Source organism: Perognathus longimembris, chromosome 23 (assembly GCF_023159225.1).
Source record: "Perognathus longimembris pacificus isolate PPM17 chromosome 23, ASM2315922v1, whole genome shotgun sequence".
Lineage (NCBI taxonomy): Eukaryota > Metazoa > Chordata > Mammalia > Rodentia > Heteromyidae > Perognathus > Perognathus longimembris.
In genome coordinates this window covers 16,348,745-16,361,772 of record NC_063183.1, presented here as the reverse complement: position 1 = coordinate 16,361,772, position 13,028 = coordinate 16,348,745, and the positions used below count along the sequence as shown (strand labels likewise).

At 61.3% G+C, this 13,028-nt stretch overlaps 2 protein-coding genes across 14 annotated transcripts in view; one reads left to right on the top strand and one right to left on the bottom strand.

Annotated features, from left to right (window-relative positions):
- Tsc2 (TSC complex subunit 2) overlaps positions 1-11,616 on the top strand; it is a 36,022-nt gene extending 24,406 nt beyond the window's left edge. The window contains exons 24-42 of one of the 8 annotated variants that reach the window (XM_048332482.1): positions 109-211; positions 437-531; positions 1,515-1,643; positions 2,817-2,978; positions 3,154-3,306; positions 3,393-3,505; positions 3,903-4,118; positions 5,508-5,711; positions 6,196-6,264; positions 7,181-7,311; positions 7,538-8,031; positions 8,190-8,265; positions 8,351-8,437; positions 9,322-9,508; positions 10,161-10,300; positions 10,850-10,928; positions 10,998-11,089; positions 11,179-11,277; positions 11,371-11,616. In XM_048332482.1, the coding sequence (XP_048188439.1) occupies positions 109-211; positions 437-531; positions 1,515-1,643; positions 2,817-2,978; positions 3,154-3,306; positions 3,393-3,505; positions 3,903-4,118; positions 5,508-5,711; positions 6,196-6,264; positions 7,181-7,311; positions 7,538-8,031; positions 8,190-8,265; positions 8,351-8,437; positions 9,322-9,508; positions 10,161-10,300; positions 10,850-10,928; positions 10,998-11,089; positions 11,179-11,277; positions 11,371-11,529 (2,788 nt within the window). In that variant the 3' untranslated portion in view covers positions 11,530-11,616. Of the gene's footprint in view, positions 1-108; positions 212-436; positions 532-1,514; positions 1,644-2,813; positions 2,979-3,153; positions 3,307-3,392; positions 3,506-3,902; positions 4,119-5,507; positions 5,712-6,195; positions 6,265-7,180; positions 7,312-7,537; positions 8,032-8,189; positions 8,266-8,350; positions 8,438-9,321; positions 9,509-10,160; positions 10,301-10,849; positions 10,929-10,997; positions 11,090-11,178; positions 11,278-11,370 lie in introns of all 8 variants that reach the window. The other 7 variants (XM_048332481.1, XM_048332486.1, XM_048332485.1 and 4 more) reach the window with 7 other exon arrangements.
- Positions 11,617-11,622: 6 nt separating this feature from the next.
- Pkd1 (polycystin 1, transient receptor potential channel interacting) overlaps positions 11,623-13,028 on the bottom strand; it is a 40,220-nt gene continuing 38,814 nt past the window's right edge. For all 6 annotated transcript variants that reach the window (XM_048332474.1, XM_048332476.1, XM_048332475.1 and 3 more), the window contains one exon: positions 11,623-12,974. In XM_048332474.1, the coding sequence (XP_048188431.1) occupies positions 12,525-12,974 (450 nt within the window). In that variant the 3' untranslated portion in view covers positions 11,623-12,524. The remainder of the gene's footprint in view (positions 12,975-13,028) is intronic.

Sequence of the window (13,028 nt, the reverse complement as noted above, 5' to 3'; positions counted from 1 at the left end):
CCCTGAGCCCTAGGCTCGCCCAAGACCCTAGCAGCTCTGCTTTGCTGTCTGCCATGGTCACGTGCTGGGAGAGAGACCAGTTTTTGCGGTTGGTTCTCTTTGTCTCAGGTTCAACCAGTACATCGTGTGCCTGGCCCATCATGTCATAGCCATGTGGTTCATTAGATGTCGCCTGCCCTTCCGGAAGGATTTTGTTCCCTACATCACTAAGGTTAGCTGGGGCCAGGGAAGCGTGTGTCTCTCCGGGCCAGGACTTCTTTCTCCATGGCTAGAGGAGGAACAAGCAGGTGAGCGGAAAGTGCTGCCACCTGGAGCTGTGCTAATGGCACCCAAGTTCCCACCGGGCTCAGCCTAAGGTGGGCATGGGGGGGTACTGGGCCTGCAGCTTACCCCGGCCTCCATAGCCCCCTCACAGCTTGGGTCTGTCCTGCCCCAGGGCCTGCGCTCCAATGTCCTCCTGTCTTTTGATGACACGCCTGAAAAGGACAGCTTCAGAGCGCGGAGCACCAGCCTCAACGAGAGGCCCAAAAGGTTCGCATTTCGGGGTCCTGCCTGGTCCCGTGGGGAGGGGACCCCAGGCTGTGTGCAGGTCAGGGCCTCTGAAGGCCATGCTGACGCCTGTGGCCTGTGCACTGTGTGGCCTGTGGGCTGCCACTCCCATCTGCCTGGGCCGCAGGTATGGATTTGCTGAGTGGGAGTAAGATGCCGGTGTCAGGGTTTAGGCCTTATGCACCTAAGGAGCCAGAGAGATGCATCAGGGTAGCTGTAACTCGGCCTGGGCAGGGGAGCCCATGGACAACCCCTCTGCAGTCTTGTGACCCACAGTTAGTCCAACCCTCAGCCAGAGCCACACCTCCTCCTTCAGAGCACTCCTGGGGGACATCCTCTTCTTCACCACAGCTGCTTGTGCCCGTTCTGAAGCCAGCTGTGCTAGGCCTGTGTTGTTGTGCGCTCTTGTTGACCAGCTCCGCACCCGCCCCTTGCTGCCAGGCTGTCGGCTCTCCCCAGGTGGACACGGCACTTTCCAGGGTGGCCTCCATCACGCAGCTGGAGCGGGGACATGGCCCAGCCGTCACTGGCCAGGGCCTCCTGTCTGGGCGCTCTGCTCTCACGACGGCTTCTTTTCACAGGCCGGGCCCTGGGGCCAGGCCCTGGGGTCCAGGCTGGGTGAGGCCGGCCTCTTGGTGGGGCGGGTGGTGACTGCTGGGCAGCACAGCCTGGAATCTGCCGTGCCGGGTGATCCACACACATTTAATTTGCACTAATGTCCTTTGTTTTGGTATCACGCGTAAAACCTTACTTTTTTCTCAGTTGCATTTATAAGATGTATTTTTATGCATTTTTGTTTTCTGTCTCTCTTCCCTGCTAACTGTCCTTTGGCATGGTTCTTTTGTTCATCTCACCCACGGGACCTCTCCATCTTGACCCTGTGGCCTGGGACCTTTCCTCCTCACCCTCCCCTTCCCGGGAGCCGGGCTCTCTGGGGCTTTGGGGCTTCCTTCCTCGCCCGGTAGTTTGAGGATAGCCAGAGCCCCCAAACAAGGCCTGAATAACTCTCCACCCGTGAAAGAATTCAAGGAGAGCTGTGCAGCCGAGGCCTTCCGGTGCCGCAGCATCAGTGTGTCTGAACATGTGGTCCGCAGGTAGCGGGGCTGTGTGGGGTGGGGGGCACAGACTTGGTGCCTGGCCCCATGAGCACCCGGGTGGCGGTGCATGGGGCTGCTTGCATGACCTCACCGCCTGTCGGTGCCCTTCCTGGCCGAAGCTGGAGAAGAGCCCGGCCCAGGGAAGCCTGGTGGCGAGGGGGGAGAGGTTGCATTCTGTCCTAAGCCCCTGCAAGCACAGCTGGCCGCATGGCCTCCTCAGAGTCAGCCCGGGAGCCCCGCGCAGGGCGTCTGCCCTGGGAGAGCTGGGAGCCCAGTGGCATGCCTGGCTTTGTACCTTGCAGCACTCGGGCCGGCCGGGTAGGCATGCTCCCCTGAGTTTGGCCCTTACCTCCTGTGACGTGAGCTTCTTTTCTTGGGCTTCCTTTTAGAAGAGATGTGTGCTTTGTTGTAGTCAAAGTGAACCTCAGGCTTTGGGGTGGGGGCCAGCGTGAGAGGGGCATAGTCCCATGTGATTCTCCAGCTGAGTCTGGGGATGTGCTGGCATGTCTGTGTGAATTGCACCTGTAGGCCAAGGCTGCACTAGCAGAGGAGACACCCCGCTCCTTGCCTGGACACCCCTTTCCAGCCCCTCACCAAGGCCTACTTTGGGTTCTGCTGTGTGGAATCTGGCCAGGGGCCGGGTGCTCAGTGAGACTTCTCAGCTCTTGTTCTGTCACATTCTTTATCATGATCAATACAGGGCTAAAGGGATGCAAAAGTGGCACCAGACTAAACCTGGATACAGCCTTCCCTGTGGCTGCCGCACACAGGCGCTGTGTGCCCAGCCCGGGCCTGTTCTGGCCGGCCGGCGCCGTGGGGGCAGAATGCAATCTTGCTCTGTCCTGTGGCCTCCGAGTCTCTGCATGGACTAAGCTGTCTGCTGCAGCCATGGCTAACTCGCTCCTGTGTGCTTGGGCAGAGGGATGTCCTGTTTCCATCTCTTCCATCTCCGCTCCTGACAGAGGGGCCGCTCCCCTCCTTTCTGGGGTGACACAGTCCTCACAATTTGCCAAGTGTGGCTCTGCTGGCCGCTGGGCCTGGGCCTGCTGGGGTTTTTCTGAGCGAGGCCCTCTTGGTCATGCATGCGTTGAGCTTTGGCCCCTGGTGGTAGGTGGCTTGGCATGGCTCTATCTGGAGCCCTGACCCCGGCGTGGCCTCTCCCTCCAGCAGAATACAGACGTCCCTGACCAGCGCCAGCCTGGGGTCCGCAGATGAGAATTCCATGGCCCAGGCAGATGACAGCCTGAAGAACCTGCACCTGGAGCTCACAGAAACCTGTCTGGACATGATGGCCCGCTACGTGTTCTCCAACTTCACAGCAGTCCCCAAGAGGTGGGTGTCGCCATGTTTGTGTTCCCTGCGTAGCCACACCTGGAACGCGGGGTGGCCCACAGCCACTTGGGCCTCGTTTCTGTGCCTGCCCCGGGCTCCTGGGGCAGCAGTGGGATAACTGCCGGCAGTTTGTTGTGCGTGGGCAGGCAGGAAACTGGTGCTTTTGTACTTTCAGGTCTCCTGTGGGCGAGTTCCTCCTGGCGGGCGGCAGGACCAAAACTTGGCTGGTTGGGAACAAGCTGGTCACTGTGACAACCAGTGTGGGGACAGGGACCCGGTCCCTGCTAGGCCTGGACTCAGGGGAGCTACAGAGTGGCCCAGACTCAAGGTGACTGCTTCTCCCCTCCCCATGTGCCCTGGTGGTCCGGACTCCTGGCCCTGGGGGACCATGTGTGTGTCTGCTTCCACCCCTAGTTCCCAGCCTGGTACACACGTGAGGCGAACAAAGGAGGCGCCGGCCAAGCTGGAGTCGCAGACTGGGCAGCAGGTGTCCCATGGGGCCCGAGACCGGGTCCGTTCCATGTCAGGTGAGCCATGGTCCTGGCTGCCTCCCTGGCAGCCATCTCTGGGCCTTCTCAGTACTGGCCCTGGCAGGTGCCTTAGAGCTCAGAACCAGGTGGTTTTGGCTTTAGGCCTGGCCACTACCTGATGACACTAGCTGTGGCCTCAGCTCAGGCAGAGCACGAAGCGATGGGGCAGGGCTGGGTAGGGCCCAGGACTGCTGGTGTGCTGGTGTTTCCATGGCCCCTGAGAACCTGTGGCTCTGCTGTGGGAAAGCCTGGGACCCTCTATCGTGGGTGACAAGGCCCGAGGGCTTGTTCCCCAGATCGCACAAGCCTGGTGCCTCCTGGCTGGCCAGTCGTCTGCTGGTGGCAATAAGTTGGGCAGGTGTTTCTCACCTGCCACCTAACGCCTCTCCCTCAGGGGGCCATGGCCTTCGTGTCGGTACCCTGGACACAGCGGCTTCACACAGCACAGGCAGCCCTGCTTCTCCAGGAGCACAACAGAGCACCCCAGCAGTGAAGGCTGAGAAGAGCCCCTCGGGCGCCCAGGCCCCAGCTGCTGAGAAGACGAACCTGGCAGCCTACGTGCCCCTGCTGACCCAGGGCTGGGCGGAGATCTTGGTGCGGAGGCCCACAGGTACCAAGCCCCACACCTGCTGTGGGCACCCCCCATGGCCGGGTTCAGGTCTCCAGAGATGAGCGGGCACGCAGAGAGGCCGAATTGCATTGCACAGGACACATGGCAGAGGGCAGCAGGGCAGAGGCATGGGAGGCGAACACCTTCTCCCTGCATGTTCCCACAATGCCTCTGTGTCTGCATTCTGCTCTCAGCCTACTAAGACCAGTCACAGTCTGAACTAGAGGGCTTCATTATATCTCCATGCCTCCTGCAACGATTCTCACAGACTTCGGGCCTGGCTCTCTGCTCAGCAAGCAGGACTCTAGGACTGTCCCAACCAACCATCCAAAAAAGAAAAAGTTTTGCCAGGCATTGGTAGCTCATACCTGTAATCATAACTATTTAGGAGGCTGAGATTGGAGGGTCATAGTGCAAAGCTGGTTGGGTAGGAAAATCTATGGGACTCTCTCCTTTTTTTTTTTTTTTGCCAGTCCTGGGCCTTGGACTCAGGGCCTGAGCACTGTCCCTGGCTTCTTTTTGCTCAAGGCTAGCACTCTGCCACTTGAGCCACAGCGCCACTTCTGGCCATTTTCTGTATATGTGGTGCTGGGGAATCGAACCCAGGGCCTCATGTATATGAGGCAGGCACTCTTGCCACTAGGCTATATCCCCAGCCCCTCTCCTTTTTTTTTTTGGTCAGTCCTGGGGCTTGGGACTCAGGGCCTGAGCACTGCCCCTGGCTTCTTTCTACTCAAGGCTAGCACTCTACCTCTTGAGCCACAGCACCATTCCTGGCTTTTCCTGTTTATGTGGTGCTGAGGAATCAAACCCAGGGCTTCATGCACGCTAGGCAAGCAGTCTACCACCAAGCCACATTCCCAGCCCCCTCCATGGTACTCTTATTTCCAACTAATCACCCAAAAAGCCAGAAGTTGAGCTGTGGCTCTAGTGATAGAGTACTAGCCTTGAACAAAAGATGCTCCGGAATAGTGTTAGGCTCTGAGTTCAAGACCCAGGACTGGCAAATACATACAAAGAGTTTCCACCCAGAGCCTTTCTACATATAATCATTCTGAGGTCCTGTGAGTTAGGGCTTAATTTGGAGGTGGGGGTGGGGTGAGGGGGCAGGCAACAGGGGCATTTCAACCAATAGAAAGGCTTAGCATAAAGGCCTGTGTACTAGAGCTGGCTGGTGGAGGGAGGGGCTGGGGCTGGGCTGCCAAGGTGTCATAGGAGACTTGCCCTGAGGTGTGGCCTGCTCTTGGTGCGCATGCTGAGCTGGGGCCAAAGCTTTGGTGGCTTGACGCTGAGGGCGTGGCCCAGGGAGCCTGGCTCAAGCCGGCTCCTGGTGATGCACATGGGGCTCCGGGTGGCGGTGAGGACTGAGGGTCCTGCCACCATCTTCAGGGAACACGAGCTGGCTGATGAGCCTGGAGAACCCACTCAGCCCCTTCTCCTCGGACATCAACAACATGCCCCTGCAGGAGCTGTCCAACGCCCTCATGGCCGCCGAGCGCTTCAAGGAGCACCGGGACACGGCCCTGTACAAGTCCCTCTCGGTGCCAGCCGCCGGCACGGCCAGGCCCCCTCCGCTCCCACGCTCCAACACAGGTGAGCCTGACAGGGTGTGGGCAGTGGGGTGCCCGTGTCCTGAACCCACTTCCGCAGTGGTTTGCTCCTCCTGGAGCCTCCACTCCTTCCTCGAGATTGGCCCCTGCTTGCTACCGCTAGACCCGTGAAGGGCAGCAATGCTGGGCGCAGGTGCAACGGGGCACGCTGTGTGTAGGCGCGTGGGTGGGTGGCATGCCCGTCTGCCTGCTCACGTGCTCCCCTGTCCCACCACCTCTGCCGGCCAAGCACTGTCCTTCCAGACCAGACTCCTGGCCCGTTCTGTGTGGCTGCAGCCGGCCCCCAGCAACCGGCCCTTGCGTGTGGGGAGCTGGCCAGCACTGCCGCTTGGAGAGCCGGGGGCCCTGTGGGCCGGCGCGGCCGCTGGCCCTCCCCTCTCTCCTCTCCAGGCTCGGGCCGCGCTGCCCTCTGCTCGGCCTGTGCGGTCTCTGCTGCTGACGCGGCCGCTCGCGTGGTTGCCTTGCAGTGGCCTCTCTCTCCTCCTTGTACCAGTCCAGCTGCCAGGGACAGCTGCACAGGAGCGTTTCCTGGGCAGGTACTCGTGTGTGCCGCAGAGCGCTCTGCCCCAGCCGCTGCCCTCATCGCCCTCATCTGGTCATCCCTCCATGGCCCTGTCTTGAGCCTCATCACCCTTGGGGAGCAGGGTCCTGACTGACAGGAGGACATCTGTGCAGACGCCTTTGCTTTGCCAGTGGGAACCCCTGGACGTGCACCTTTGGGGCTGAGCGCTGCGCCTGAGCTATGTGCAGCCCCGGGCCTGAGGGCGGGGGGCAGCTGGGGTGGGCTCTGCCCAGCCGCCCTGGCCCTGGCGTCTGGTGGTCCGCTTGGCTTCCTGGATCCACAGGTGGCACCACATCTGCTTTTCACTGCAGGCTGGTCAGGGGCCCTGCACACCCGTCCCTGCGGCTCTGCTGACACTGGCAGGTTTCCCGTGGGTTCTGGGGGTGCTGAAGGCCAGGTGCAGGGCTGCTGCTGCTTACCCACCCGCCTGCCACTGGCTTGGGCCCATGGCCCCCTTCTCGCCAGCCTGCTGGGCTGCAGGCAAGGCTGCTTTGTGCACGCCGGGAGCCTGTCTGCAGACTTGGCGTTCCCATCCATAGTTCCCTCCATTTAAAATCCTGGAAGAACTTTCTGTGGTTTCCGCTGGCTGGGTCAGCGCCCCTCCCAGCCCGAGGCCTTTCTCCCGTGGTCCCTCCTCCTGCTCTCTGCTGCCTGCCCTGCCCTGCCTTGCCCTGCCAGAGGTGCCAAGGCAGCGCTGCTGGACACCACTCAGTGCACCCCGGGTGCCCAGCGGCCCCTGGAGCCCATGTGGGGCTGGTCAGGCCTTGCCCACCCTCCCTGCCTGCCCCCCGGCCACTGCAGTGGAGCTGCAGCCAGGCAGGGAGGAATTGAGTCCTGAGGCCGGTGGTGCCCAGCCCAGCTCACACCCCACGGCCTCCTGTGTCCTGCAGACTCGGCGGTGGTTCTGGAGGAGGGAGGTCCAGGCCAGACCCACGTGCCCGGAGGGCCCCCGGAGTTGGAGGACTTTGAGGCAGCCCTCGGTGCAGACAGGCTCAGCCGGCGCCCTGCCCCATACAGTAGAGTGAGTGCCATGGGGAGCACCGCATGGGAGGGTGGGGCGCATGGCCTGCTTCCAGCCTGGCTCCATGCTTGGTGAGCCTCCTTCTTTCTCCACAAAACATGGCCAGCTCCTTTCCAACCCTTCCTCAGATCAGCCTGTGCCCACTTCTGGCGTGTGCCACGGGGGTGGGGGCAGCGCAGGAGGGCGATGGGAGGATGCGCCTGCTCACAGCGCTCTGTCTCCACAGTCGTCCTCAGCCTCCAGCCAGGATGAGAAGTCATGCCATGCTGAGATGCTGGCGGCTGGGGGCATCCCCATTGAGCGGGCTGTGTCTTCAGAGGGCGGCCGGCCCTTGGTGGACCTCTCCTTCCAGCCCACGCAACCCCTGAGCAAGTCTAGCTCCTCCCCAGAGCTGCAGACCCTGCAGGACAGCCTTGGCAACCTTGGGGACAAAGCTGATGTTGGCCGGCTGAGCCCCGAGTCCAAGGCCCGGTCCCAATCAGGGATCCTGGATGGAGAAGGGGCAGCCTGGTCAGCTTCAGGTGAAGAGAGCCAGGGCCCTGCCCCGCCTGAGGGCCCTCTGCCGTCCAGCTCCCCCCGGTCCCCCAGCGGCCTGCGGCCTCGGGGTTACACCATCTCCGACTCGGCCCCTTCGCGCCGGGGCCAGAGGGTGGAGCGGGATGCCTTCAAGAGCAGAGCCGCGGCTTCTGGAACTGAGAAAGTGCCAGGCATCAACCCCAGGTGAGTCCTTTCCTGGGCAGGCACTCAGATCTGCCGGGGGATGAGGTCCCTGAGCCTCTGTGGGCTGAGCAGGCCAGGATCAGCCGTGGGCCTGGGTCTTGCCCTCCGCGCGGATGCCTGTTACCCTGCTCCTGTTGTCAACCTGGTTCTCTCTACAGCTTTGTGTTCCTGCAGCTCTACCATTCACCCTTTTTTGGTGACGAGTCCAACAAGCCCATTCTGCTGCCCAATGAGGTAGTGCCCCCCCACCCCGTGCCATGCTCTGGGAACTGGGGAGCAAGGCCTCTGCCCCCTGCTCACACGCCCTGTGTCTCTGTAGTCCTTCGAGCGGTCAGTGCAGCTCCTCGACCAGATCCCCTCATATGACACTCACAAGATCGCTGTCCTGTATGTGGGAGAGGGCCAGGTGAGGCTGTGGCTCCCAGGGTCGGGATGGGCTGGGACCGTCCTGAGATGGCATGGCAGGGCCTTTTCCCTCCTCGGAGCCGAGCCTCTGGTCCCCTGCAGCAGAGGGCAGAGCCATGCAGTAGGTCAGCCACAAGGCCTGCAGGTCAAGTGTGTGCAAGGCAGAGGTGCAATTCTGGAGCTGGTGGCTCATGCCTGTCATCCTTGCTACACAAAGGCCTGAGCTAGGATCTTAAACTGAGGCATGCAGCTCGAGGCCAGCCTGGAAGAAAAGTCTGCAAGACTCTTACCTCCAATTAACCAGCAAAAAAGCTGGACTGGAAATATGGCTCAAGTGGTAGAGCACCAGTCACGAGCAGACAAAGCTAATAGCATGAGGCTCTGCACTCCAGTGCTGGTGCCCAGATTGGGCTGTGTGCATGCGAGTAGCAAGGCCTGCTATGAGTGGCCGTGGGGAGGTGGTAGAGATGGGATTGTAGGCAGCCTTAGCCAGTGAGGGCCACGCTATTGTTCCAAGTTAGGAAGCTGTCCCAGAAGATGCTAAGGAGCACACACCTGTGTTTTGAAGGCATCCCTCTGGCTGCCCTGTGCGGCCTTGATGGAGGGTGGGGAGCAGTAGTGGCCCAGGTGAGGAAGGGCACACAATTGCCCAGCAGTGTTGGGGTGCTGAGTGTGTTTAAAGCTAGAGTTAGTTGGCTGGTTCTGTGGGCAGAATAAATGGGGTGGGAGGTCAGGGTGGCACTGAGGTCCTGCACAGTGGTCAGCATGGAGTTGCCCTGTACCCAGTGGGGGAGCACCCAAGCAGCCCACAACTCCGATGGTGGTGACAAAACGCTGAGCTTGTGGTAGCTGGGTCAAGGCCACCTTGCTGCTGTGCCTCCACAGAGCAGCAGCGAGCTGGCCATCCTGTCCAACGAGCACGGCTCGTACCGGTACACCGAGTTCCTGACGGGGCTGGGCAGGCTCATCGAGCTCAAGGACTGCCAGCCTGACAAGGTGTACCTGGGGGGCCTGGACGTGTGCGGCGAGGACGGCCAGTTCACCTACTGCTGGCATGATGACATCATGCAAGGTGTGGCGACACACCCCTTCCCCTGCACCCCTCCCACCCCAGGCACACCCCTCCCTGTGCACAGCCCCTCCTGATTCACATCCTTCCTGATGCACACCCCCCCCCCCCCATGCACATCACCTCCCAGTGTCCACCCATCATGCTTTGCTTTGTGTGCTGGTCCTGGGGCTTGAAATCAGGGTCTGGATGCGCTGTCCTTGAGCTTTTTTTGCTCAAGGGTAGCACTTTACCACTTGAGCCACACCTCCACCTCCAGATTTTTCCTGGCTAATTGGAGATAAAGAGTCTCACTGATTTGTCTGCCCATAATGGCTTAAGACTGTGATTCTCAGATCTCAGCCTCCTGAGAAATTGGGACTACAGGCGTGAGCATCAGTATTCAGTTCTGATGCCTGTCTTTGCCGTCTGCTTATGGAGGTTCTGGGGGGTCTGGGCATGGAGTTGGTGGTTGGGCACTGCCCTGCTCCTGGAGCTCTGGTTTTTGGGAGGAGAGAGCTTGGGGCCAGGGCTCAGAGCTGCCGGGGACACTGAGGGATACCTGGTGGGAGGCACGGAGGGCTCAGCCTGGGCCCCTTAAGCCTTGCCCTCCCACCTTGCACTGCTCTGCCTGGGGTCCTGCCTGGCACCCAGTCTGGCCTTGTGCACCCCACAGCTGTCTTCCACATTGCCACCTTGATGCCCACCAAGGATGTGGACAAGCACCGCTGTGATAAGAAGAGGCACCTGGGCAACGACTTCGTCTCCATCGTCTACAACGACTCCGGGGAGGACTTCCGGCTGGGCACCATCAAGGTGAGTGGCGCCTTGGCATGCTGGTGCCCCGGCCGCAGTGAGCTGTCACCTCTCTCCTGCCTGGCCAGTGGCCAAGGCACCCGGGTCACAGTGCCCACTGCTGGACCCTGGTGGACCAAGTGTCATTTGGGGAGTGGTGCCCAGCAGGGTGGTGACACCTAGTAGGTGCTTTGTGTCTAGTGAGCATCTCTGAGCCCCTTTTGGGCCACTGGTGTCACCTAGGTGCCAGGAGCAAGGTGACACAGTGAGGTGGCTGTCAGTGAACTTGGCAACACTGGGGCAGCAGGGCGCAGCGGGCACGCAGGATGGCCGAGGACAGGGCTCCCTGTGGGAGGCTGGCAGAACATCTTAGCCAAGTGCCGCTTCCATGTGAAGGAGGCCCAGCCTCGGCCCACTTGGGGGCCGCTATGGCTGGAAGTGTGGGTGCTGGTGCGTTCATGGCCATGGACGGGCAGCCAGCTTTGCCCCCGTGGTGCTGCCATGCCGTGTGGCTGGACCCCAACAGGCCACCAAGGCAGGGATACTTGCTGATGCGCTCGCGTTTGGCAGGGTCAGTTCAACTTTGTCCATGTGATCATTACGCCACTGGACTACGAGTGCAACTTGCTGACACTGCAGTGCAGGAAAGGTGAGGTCCGGGCCGGCTGGGCGGTGGTGACATGTGCTTGAACCCAGAGTGAACCCCATGTCTCCTCAGACATGGAAGGGCTCGTGGACACCAGCGTGGCTAAGATCGTGTCTGACCGCAACCTGCCCTTCGTGGCCCGCCAGATGGCCCTACATGCGAATGTGAGTGAATGAATGCTGCAGGTGGAGGCCCAGGTGAGGCCCCCAAGTGTTGTGCAAGGAGCCCCATCTTCTCCCTTTGTGGTCCCCAGATGGCCTCACAGGTACACCACAGCCGCTCCAACCCCACCGACATCTACCCCTCCAAGTGGATCGCCCGGCTCCGCCACATCAAGCGGCTGCGCCAGCGGGTAGGGAGGTGGGGCGGGGAGGGAAATGGAGGCTCCCTTGGAACTGGTCAGGGTGGGGTGGGCAGGACTTGCTGCCCAAGTGTCTCCCCACAGATCCGAGAGGAAGTGCACTATTCCAGCCCCAGCCTGCCTTTGATACACCCCCCAACCCACACCAAAGCCCCAGCCCCCACAGAGCCCACAGCTAGCTACGAAACAGGCCAGCGGAAGCGCCTCATCTCCTCCGTGGACGACTTCACGGAATTCGTGTGAGGGCTCTGTTTACCCCCATGGCACCTGACTGTGTTCTACGTAAGCGAAATAAACTGGCCGTGCCCCAGCCCGGCGCTCAAGCAGAAGCACAGGTAGCAGTCAAGGCAGTGCCTTTATTTGACTTTGTCTGGTGGGACTGGGGCAGGATTCAAGGCCATAGCTTCAGCCGTGCTGGCTCCCAGGCCTCTTGGAGCTGCTGCCCAGGCCTCATGCCCTCACACGCACTCAACACATGCTTCCATGCCGTCCCCAGCCCCAGGAGCCAGCCCCAGGAGGGATCGGTCTTGTCCCTTCACATCACCATTCACCACACTTGAGTCCAGGCCCAACACCAGCAAGCCTGGGTGCTGGCGGCCTGCTTGCTGCCAGCATGGGGGAGGGGGTGGGGGGGGGGAAACAAGGCCATGGTGGCACCAGGAATACTGGAGGCAGCTGAGCCCCCAGTGCCCAACTCAGGGCCAGACTCGGATCCAAGAAGCAGCTGCAGCTCCCCCCCATCCAGAGGAAAATAAAATAAGGTACAGTTCCTTCAGCCCTAATGCGAAATAGTGACATACAAAAATATATACATTTGAACCCCGTATAAATTACTGACGGTAGACACACAGGGGACGGAACGTGTGCAGGGGCAGCAGGAGGTAATAACTTAGGGGACGGCAGCGGGGTGCGGCTGAGCCCTCCCCGGAGCCGGATCCTTAGCAAGGGTAGATGGCTGGGCACAGCCCGCTGTACCTGAGGACTTGGGAAATAAATTAGCATCTTGGAGGCTGCTGGTCGCTCAGCCCAATACTGCTGTGTCCTGGCTGGCTGGGCGGCCTCTAAAGTGCTGAAGCCCGCAGGTGGGCAGGCCCACCTTGCCTGCCACCGCCTCGGGATGTGTGTGCAGCCAGACGGCCTGGCCTGGTCCTGAGGCAGCAGAAGGTAGGTAATACTGAGCGGTATCTGCCCTGGCTTCCAAGGGGTCAGGGCAAAGCCACGGGGCGCTGCCCCAGGGACTAAGTGCTGCTGGGGTGGACCTTGTTCTTGCCCCACAGGGACACCCTGTTGATGCTGGCAGCCTGGCCCACACCCCGAGAGGCCCGGCAGGCAAGGCAGGGGGGCGGGGCTGGTGGGGGGCCTGCAGTGCAGTCCGGGGAAGGCAGGGCAGGAGGCATGCTGCCCCTCTGGCCTTGAAGGCTCTGCAGCTGCTGCTCCAGTCGGTACACATCCTCTGTAGCCTGGTTGAGTTTGTCAAACTGCATGAGCAGAGCCTCGAACATGGAGTGGAGGCGGGAGGGCTCCGGCTCTGGCTCTCTTCTCGGCCGGTCGGGTTGGCTGGAGGAGGTAGAGGGGTGGGACGCCTCTGAGCCAGCACTGGGTGGTGGGGCGGCCGGGGGGGACTTGGAGGCCCTGGACGAGCGGGAGGGAAGAGGCTCCATTCCTTCGAAGCGGACTTTGTGGCGGAACTGGGGGCGGCACAGGGGCTCGGTCAGTCCGGCTGCACCCTGGGCGCGGTGGGC